General features: G+C 33.0%; 1 protein-coding gene across 1 annotated transcript; it reads right to left on the bottom strand.

Moving 5' to 3' along the window:
* Positions 1-3,372: 3,372 nt before the first annotated feature.
* On the bottom strand, positions 3,373-8,073 carry LOC105777487 (uncharacterized). Its single transcript, XM_012600793.2, has 7 exons — positions 7,567-8,073; positions 6,896-7,031; positions 6,013-6,094; positions 5,083-5,258; positions 4,402-4,539; positions 4,180-4,319; positions 3,373-3,836 (listed from the first exon to the last, which is right to left on the bottom strand). Exons 1-7 carry the CDS (start codon positions 7,682-7,684, stop codon positions 3,574-3,576), a joined length of 1,053 nt encoding a protein of 350 aa, XP_012456247.1. The 5' UTR covers positions 7,685-8,073; the 3' UTR covers positions 3,373-3,573.
* Positions 8,074-10,121: the final 2,048 nt, after the last annotated feature.

The raw sequence follows: 10,121 nt of genomic DNA, 5'->3' as shown, positions 1-10,121 counted from the left end.
AAGGAAACAAAAGAAAAAAGGAAGGAACACAAAAAAAGAATTAAGGTAGCCAAAGAATGAAAAATAAATAAATAAAACAAAAGATGAAGAAAAGGGTAAGGGAAAAAGAGAAAATTTTGAGATTTTCCAAATAAAAATATATTTTTTAAAAACAACCAATTATTGCCCCCACTAAACTAGGTACCCTAATTCATCCAACCACTACTACATATACGGCACACACATAGAGAAGCAAAAATATTACCATTTTGCTCACGTAAAGACTTGAACACAAGATCAAAAGATAAACTAACACTGTACCACTAAACCAATAGGTTCATTCTGACACAAATTGAGTGAAAATTATATTTAAGCCAAAATTAACAAAATTCCAAGGGAAGAATTCGAATGCAGCACCTCACACACATCACCCCAACACCTATCCACTAAACCAGATTTACTCACTTGACAAAATTTTCGCAATCCTAACTCAAAATCAAGATGTGACCATTCTTGGTTTCACTAACACAATTTCTTCTAATCCGGTTTTTGGGATGTGATAATTTATCATAAAAATTGATAATCAGTCAGTTAAACATTTTCTTACTAATTAAAGTTTGGAAATTGCACTAAGAAGAATTAGATGGTATAATGAATTATGTACTTTTAATTTTGAGGTTTTGTATGTCAAAGGCACTGAAAATATTATTGTTTATTATCTTAGCATGCCTTATGGATAGAGGTAAACAAGCTCTAGAAAAAGTTGGTGAATGGACTATTATTAATAAAAGGCCCAACAAATGGAACACATTCAAATCAAAATATCCTAATCAAGGATTTCTATCAATACCTTCCTAAGTATCATTTTATCCTAATCAATGATAATATGTTTCATATCCAATGGTAAGATAACTAGTTGGAATTTCAACTCAATTCTCAATTACATTATAGTCGTTAAGTCAACTACCATGGTCTCAAGATCCAAATTCAATATACCAAACTAGTTATGCTGAAATTATTCGAGGGGCAAAAAACATTTGTGAGACAGAAAATATGTTGAAACCACAACAAATACAAGAAATAAAATATTTTTATAATCCAGGTTTACCCTTAGAATTATATAGTTTTATAAATGAAATATGGAAATCCCATATTACTGGACAAAGAGCGAACTTTAGAAGAGCTCTTACTAAGCTTTCACAATTCTTAGTTGAAAAAATAACTAAAGAACAATAAGCTCATGATTTATTGTTAAAATCTATTTTATATCGTGATTGGGAAGAACTAGAAATTAGTTTTTAGATATTAAGGAGATAAACAATCTTCTTGACATATCTCAATATTTTATTAACAAGGAAACAATTAATCCGGTTATAAATAAAATATTTAGATTATGTTTATATAATAAGGCTAGAATTATTTTACCTATAGAAATATTTTCTAAAATAAATGAAGCTATTTGCAACCAACAAGCTTAATTTCAAAAAGTTTTTCTAAACATTTTTACAAGCTTATGTTTTTACTAATTATTTTAGATGAAAAATTTTCTACTATCAAATTTAGACTTGATCATGAACCATTTGATATTAGTTATATTGAATGGGATTTTGTTAAAAATAACAGTTCAAAATTTTTCTTTTCATTTATTAAAAGATTTTCCAGCATTTATTATCTACATTATTACATATGGTAAATAAAGATGACTTCTTTTACTATTTTCATCTTGAAATCTGTAGTCTTATTGGTATAGATGAACGTGAAAAATTTTATTAATCATACCAAATTTGGACTATCTCAAAAATGATTACAGGAAGAAACATATTTGCAGCTTTAGAAGAATAAGAGCACTTGACGAAATATATTAACAAGTGTTATAATAATCATGTTTATTATCAAATCCAAGCAGGAATAGATCTGATCGCCAAATTCCAGAACCTACTTCAACAAAAAAACTTAAAGATTTTGAACTAATGGTCGAAGATTATTGGCATATAATACTGGAAATCACTAGGATGATATAAATAAAGAATCCGTTCAACTACTAAAAAAGATAGCTAAAATGGAGATTGATGATTTTTCATCCCATACAGTTGAAGACATCAAAAACGCATGGAAAAATTGAAACTCACCAGAATTGCCAATTGATTCATTAAAACTAGATGAAATTGACAAAATGAATTTGGACAATATCCAATAAAGCTAACATAAAAGACAAAGGAAGTAACATGCAAAAAAACCACGACTAAGAAATAAGAAAGAATGAAGCAACGTGAACACAACCATAACAAGAAACGACAAAAAAGGAAGCAACGTAGAAGCAACTACAACTGGACAAAAGATGCCATCCTTATTCAAAGAAAATATGTCATCTTTATCAAAAAACTGTGCGGAATTCTAATTTTTTAAATTGAGTTATGAATCTCTCCTATAAAATGAAATGAGGTGGAAGACCCTAAAGAAGGCATTCAAGTTATTTCTCAGTTTTTCTTAAACAAAGAAGAAATCCTTCTTCTCCCTTTTGTAAATTTTAGTCCCTATATTATCAGAATATTTGGTTCTTGCAATGGTTTACTTGCTGTTTATCACCGTGAAGAAACCGTTGCATAATGATATAACCATGGATCATGATAGCAATCCAATACTTGGATTTGGGTATGATATCACCAAGTAAATTTGCTCTGGACCTTGGCACCGAGGAATACTATGAAGTCCCAGAAGGTGACACAAGCTTCAAAGTGAAAAAATGTGAGAGCGACTGTTCACATTTTGAGTTTATGAATGCTGTACTGGGGGGATGTTTATGTGTTTCTCGAGACCACTTAACTTGTCCAGTGGAGGATCATATAAATCTATGGGTGATGAAACAATATGGAGTGAAAGAGTCGTGGACGGAGTTACTGTATCTGTCTCGAGATCAATGGCTGACCAGTATATTTCACACCACTGCTGTTGGAATAGAATATTTCTTGATGATGGCGGAGGTTGTCAGCCAGCTTGGTTCAATCTGGGGAGTGAAACAGGGGAAACCCTGCGTATTACAGGTCTCTGCTACTTTTCTCGATGTTTCTGTTCAGTAATTACGTATCTACTTTTTGGTTCAATTGGTAACAAGATAAAAGCATTATATTTGAAGCTTGTTGCCAAGTTTCTTTTATTTCTCTGTTACCAAATTGCTTTTACACTAGTATTATTTGGAGCTCGTATCTTCATCCGTTTCAGTAGTCACTTCCCAAGCCTGATACGAGAGAACTAATTGCTACTTCCCAAGCCAGATACGAGAGAACTAATTGCTACGTACCGCATTTGGATTCCGAATCAATGACGGAAACCTATTAGATATTGATACGAGACATGGCCTCGACTTTCCCAGAATTTTAACAGCATCTACCAACCTTAAACAAAGCCAAAACGTTCATTGATTTTAAGATCAAAACTTCCAACTTTACTTGAAAGATAAAGGAAGTTTGGTAGTTCATTTTATTTCGATAGAGAAGAAGAACAGGAAAGGTGCGGAAAGACACCATAATCCTACAAACCTGGCACGCAAGCTGAAACAAACACTCGTTGAATGCACTAAACAATTTTAATACCATGTCAGGCATCAGTTGCCTTATCCGTATCTCCAGTTTTACCTTCCCCGCCAATATGGAGGCCACTCTCAATCTTACGGGCAACCTCATCAGCGACAGCCTTCACTTTCCCACTTGGTTCGCTTCCAAGTAGATCACTCTCATCGTGAGTCACTGGACTTGTCTGCCATATTCTAATGGTACCATCTTCAGATCCCGATGCAAAGGACCCCCCTCCTGGTGAGAAACGAACACAGTGGACAGGACCATGGTGACCCTTGTTGCAACCTACAAAGATTAAGCACAAGATTAGTTAGAACTCTCAAACATTGACAAAAACCCATATAGACATCATCCAATCGGTCCCACACGATAACGCAGCTCACCCAGCGCAGTGAGGATCCGGCATTATATTTCTCAGATTGTTTTATGATTTGCAGCATTTGCACAATACAAGAACATGAGACCTAAATATTCTTTTAAAATATTGCCATGTAATAATGGAGGTGTTTATGCGGCCATTCCAAGACAATGCAAAAATGGATTCACTTCAGGCATTAAGGAATATGAAATTCAAAAGAATAGTCTTCATAAATATTCAGTGTTCATCTGACAATCTCGAGGCACATACCAAGCTCTTCTCCGGTATGAAAATCAAAGACATGGACCCACATGTCTTCCCCTCCGGCAATGAACTTATTACCATGCTTTGGTTCCAATGAAGCTGATTCTACATTGCATGGCATGTCATAGCTTTTCACCAATCCAAAACTAAAAAGAGCGAATACAAATGTCAGCAGCCATGGTGGCAAAGAATAGATCTTGCACAAACAATCAAGTGACATGAACTTACTGATTTGCATCCCAAAACTTAACAGTAGATCCATCAGCAGTAGTTATATAGCGACCATCCTGACTCACTTCCGCGCTGGTGACGGGTGATTTGGTCTCAAGTGTTTGAACAATTTTGCCACTTCTCAGATCCCACAACCTACAAGTAGACACCGTAACAAACGTTTAGGAAGTCACATACACAAACATATAATCATGTGAACACAAACGGTTTGAGAATGCACCAAGAAATGGAAGACGATTTCCAATATATAATACTTCACCAATAATCTAAACTGAAATCTCTCTCTTTGTTTTTATTTTCATAAATTCCATCAGGCATCCAAGAGATTGAGATTTTACAACTTCCCATTTGGCCTGATACTAAGAATCATTTATGAAGTTAACCAGCAATAATGGCACCAGCATTTTATTCAGTTAAGTAAAGTGAACCCAAAGGAACATTTTGCAAAACCTGCAAAATGCCCTAAAACTTCCATGCTTAACTTTTAACCTTGACAAACAATATGCATCCAATACAGAAGAACAGAATACTCTACCTATTAGTCACCCTTGTCTCAAAGTCCTGGAGTGACACAACATCAATTCAAGACATATGATACTTGTTACAAATAAAATATCTTATGGCAAACAATGGGAGAAAAAGGAAAGTAAAGGTGCTATCATTTGAATAAAGTTGTACCTAACACCATTAGTATCAGTGCAAGAACTTAAGATCATCTGGTCACTATGGAGCCATGCAACAGTTCTAATTGAACCAGGAGAATTATCCACTTGTCTTGGCTGCTCATCTAAACGATTCAAATCAAATATTCGGAGAATTTTCTCAATTCCACCAGTGAGTAAAAAGTGTGTGTCCTGTAAATAAAACAATTTACTCAGATGCTGCAGCAAACAGATAACAAGTGGGCAACGCATAGATAGATAAATTCACCTTAACTGAAAAATAAACTAATGAACCAGGAATGTAAATGTATGATGCAAGAAGCTAATTCCAATATACACACTCCCATATATTAAATACAAATACATTTTTAATATCTGAAGGTTTCAGAAAGAAAAAAATTGCACCAGAGGCCAGTTAAACTGACCCAACTTCAGTCCATCAAAGAGGATATGTGATTATTATCTAGCAAACCATTCAAATGCTGAATAAAAGAACGCAGAATACAAATAGAGAAACCGAAAGATTAATCAATGAAAAAGATAAGCAAAAACTCCTCTCAACGGTAATAAGAAAATGAAAACACAAGGTTCAAAAAAGAATATCCAATCCATTAATTTAACGCAGTTTTTTCACCGATATTTGCACGGGACTTTATTAACTGGGTCAAAACACATGCTACTCTGAAAAAAGAACTATACTGGCAATTCAAGATATAAAGTTCTTGCAATAAAATCTACATAGAAAGCAGTAGTGCCTAGCTATTATCAGAATAACTTGCTCAGAAAAAAAAAAAAAAAAAAGAAGAAAAAATACTTGTTATCCAGGCAGCACCATCAAGAACAACTTTTCAATGTGCATTACACAAGCATTAGATGCAGGTCTATGGCTCAAATTATAAGATAAATTCAAGAGAAGAATTCCAATAGAAAGGCAATTAAGCCCTACATCTGAAAATGCACATGCTCGAACAATATGCTTGTGCTCAAAAGAGTGCAATTCATCTCCGGTCAATGCATCCCACAGTTTCCTGTAAATATCAGACGAGAATGATAAATCCACTTATCAATTGACCATCGTCATTAACAATGAGTCAATAACACTATGATATATATATCATATATAAATGTATATAGAGAGAGAGGGGCAAGAGAAACAATAAGATGAAAAGCAGTTTCTATTAGTTAACACACAGGTGATTCCCGAACCTATATACTAAGAAAGATGGCACATTTGACTCTGGAAAGAAAAAGAAAGGTGGACCATTGGTAATTATGCAAGATCTTCAAAGAAAGCCCATAGAAGATATCTTTCAATCATTAATATAATTAGAACAAGTATCAGCTGAATTTATCAAGTAACAAAAATTCTAACACCAGAATAAACATTCACATAAAGCATGTATTTCACATGCTGCATGAATGTATATTATTGTTGCATCTTGGGAAAGATCAATAATACAACACAAAATAAAATAAACAGCATCCAACCCGTGTTATCGTGCAGTGCTCTTTACAAAATCAACATAGTGGAGAAAAAGACTACTTCCCAAGCTAAGATTCATGACCATACACCATCCTAAAGCTTGCCCACTAGAGAATAGTTTTGGAGTCTCATCAACAATACTTCTTCTCAGAACGAGCTAATGAGGAACAAAGAGCCAGTAGCCCACAAGGATGCGGTCCATTTTTTCCAGGGGAGTGCTTGATAGAAAATAAATCCAAATGGAGAACAAAAACGGATGCAGAGGAGTAATTGGGAATGTATAAGAACGCACAGAAAAAATCATTCCCCCAAAAAAGTGATTTCATAGCTGAATAAAATTACATACGCAGAAAAGTCAGCCGAGGCAGATGCTGCACGTAATGCTTTGGTATCCAGACAGGAGCTCCATATTGCACCTTTATGCCCTTCAAATGTACCAATCCAATCTCCAGTTTCCCCATTTCTTAACATTGGACTGGAGTCTGAATTTCCAACGCATCATTAGAAATAGAGTTGATAAACATTAAAACAAATCCCATTGACAATCCGATCAACCACAAATCAGATTTCCTGCTCCGAAACTACTATTCCATTTCAAGTTACAGAACAACAATAACTTACAGTTTTTTACAACAAAACAATAGCTAAAGTCCTGCTCAACGCAATTTACATCAACATTGGAATCGAATTCACATAACTACAAGTCTACTTAAGAGTCTGCAATTCAATCTAATGAGACTAAAATCATTACTACATAATTAATAAAAGAAAAAAACTGGCAGTTAAAAAGCCAGTTTAAAACAGTAAATATATAAATAAAATTCAAAACAGAAAATCAATATGATCCGGAAGAGCAGAACAGACTAACTCAAAAGAAAAATCCAAACCCAATTCAACATTAGAGTAACTGGACAGAGATACATAGCTGATTATACCTAAATGATCACTAAAACAAAATTCAAAAGAAGCCCAGATTTTAAATTGGCGTGAACCAATAATAAAAACCGAAACCCATACCTTTACTGGCACTAATAAGAAAAAATCCATCAGGAGTTATAGGACTGTAGAACAAATCAACCACCGGCCTTGAATGCCCATGGCACACTAATGGCACAGTCACCTTTTTCTTCTCCATTTCTCCAATTTAACAACAAAAATAGTAAAAAAAATTTTAAAAACCCAATAAAACAAATACTTAATCCTTTTCGATCAATCTCGTTTAACAGCAAAAAAGAAGATTTTTTTTTTCTTAATCTTAACAAAGTGGGTCAATATTGCATAACTGAAATTGTCAAAAATTATGATACTTAAAAAGAAATGTTTTTCCTTTTCTCTTTTTCTAAGAGAAGGGGATAGAGAGGAAACCCTAAGTGTAGGGTTTGATTTCTTTATGACGCTGGAAATTTTATAAATTGCTAGATAACAAGAAGTGTTTGGATATGAAAATCAACACTATTTTTTATTGATAACAATATTTTTCAAAAAAAAAGAAAAAAGAAAAATATATAATATATAAGGGCTTTGAGAGCAAGGAAGAACATGGGAAAGAGGGGTTTATATAATAGTGTGAGATTTTGGCATTTTGTTAGTATTTGCAAAGAAGGGCTGCTGTGTTTGTGTAATTTTTAGATATTTACCCACTTCCATTCAAACTTACCCACCATATCATAACCCAAATTACGAAATTAAGCAATGAAATTTTTGTATAAATTTCTTACTCTATTCATCCAATCGTGATCACAATAAAATTACATCATCCACCATCTATTAGCGATGGAAAAATATTTGTTAGAATTAAAAGGTTGATAAGTATTATATAGTAGTATAAAAAATATTTAAAAAATTTACATAATAATTTTTAAAATTATTTGTGGAATAAAAAAAGTACACTACCAGTACTAAATATTAACTCCTATTATCTATATTATATATATATAGAATAACATCACATTTGGTAATTGCGCTTTATAAGATGTCCAATATGGTATACTTTGAAAATGTCTAATGTGATATTTGAACTATGTGTTTTATTATATGATATTTATACTTTCATAAAATGTTTAATATGGTACTTGTACTTTGAAAATATCCAATGTAGTACCGAACTATCAATATGTGTTTTATTATAGTACTTGGTGTTAACATCGTTAGTGAAATCATAAACCGGTAATGAAAATTGACACGCATAATATTTTTTCAAGTCATCAAGTCCACATGGATAATATAACATGATGTGATAAATGAAAAAAGTTTAATTAAATTAAAAAATAACTAAACATATGGTTAATTAAAAAATAAATACTAAACTTAAATAAGCAAAATGTAATTTTCTCCATTTACTTAAATGACCATCTAACGTGGCGGAGCCACCATTGAATTGACCCCACAAAAAATGTAAAAAATATTACTTATAGATTTTTTAAAAAATTTATATAATTGGTGCATTGACCCCATAAAATATTTGAAAATGATCTGATAAAATATATTTTCCCAAAATTTAAAAATCTACGCAAATTTTTTAAAAATAATTATTTTATAAAATAAATTATTTTATATAAAAAATAAATTTCTCCCCACCCACTAAACCCAAAAATCTTCAATTCTTTTATTTTTTTCTCCCAACACAAGTTACTTTTCTCTCTCACATTTCTCTTATTCTCTCGCTGTCTAAAATTTTTAAGGATATGTGTTCAATATTTTGATACTTTCAAGTGAGTCTCCCTAATTTGGTAACAACTCTTCCTTTCTTTTCAAACTTTATTGATTAATCTCTAAAAAAATAGAATTGTAGCTTTTCTTGTGATAAATTAAGATTTTTATGTAAAATTTATATTTTTATGTACTTAATTATTTTGGGATATTGATTTGTTTGAGGTTCTTAACATTGTGATTGGGTAATAATTTTTAAAGGTTGATTAATATAAATCCTTAATGAGAGATCCACCCATCCTTCATGTATCATGGTCCTATAGTCATTAATGAGAGATCCAAATGGGTGACTCTCCTCAAACGGTCCTGTTAGAAAATGAACCACCAATAAATCATCAACCTCGACTATCAATTGTTGGATGCCCATCGACTTTGCAACCCACAAGCCTTCGAGAACACCCCATAACTTAGATTGTACACTATCTGAGAGACCAATCTTCATAGTGAAACCTCGCAACCAATTAACAAACTCATCCCGTATTAGTCCTCCTGTTGGTGCAACCTGAGTATAGGTTGTTACAACCCCATTAGTGTTGAGCAAACACGTCCCCGTTGATGGTCAATTCCATTGGACCCAACAAGGTCCCTTAGCAATAATAGTAAAAGTTGATTGCATGGCTTGTTCAATGTCTCTGGAAAACTTCTTTGCATACTCTAAAATGTGTAAGGTCAGGAAAGTTTTATCTTGAAAAACTCTCCCATTGCGGGCCTTCCATAACCCTCAAATAATAATGACAAAGAGTGTGCCTTATGGTATACCAGATAACCTCACCATAGACAACCCACAATTCATCTTTAACCAATCGAGAAAAGGTCGACGGTACACCATATCTACTCTACGATCAATCCATATCTCCTTAGTA

This window comes from Gossypium raimondii, chromosome 2, assembly GCF_025698545.1.
Source record: "Gossypium raimondii isolate GPD5lz chromosome 2, ASM2569854v1, whole genome shotgun sequence".
NCBI classification, from domain to species: Eukaryota; Viridiplantae; Streptophyta; class Magnoliopsida; order Malvales; family Malvaceae; genus Gossypium; species Gossypium raimondii.
The sequence above is the reverse complement of the archived record's forward strand: the minus strand, read 5'-3'. Positions and strand labels throughout refer to the sequence as shown.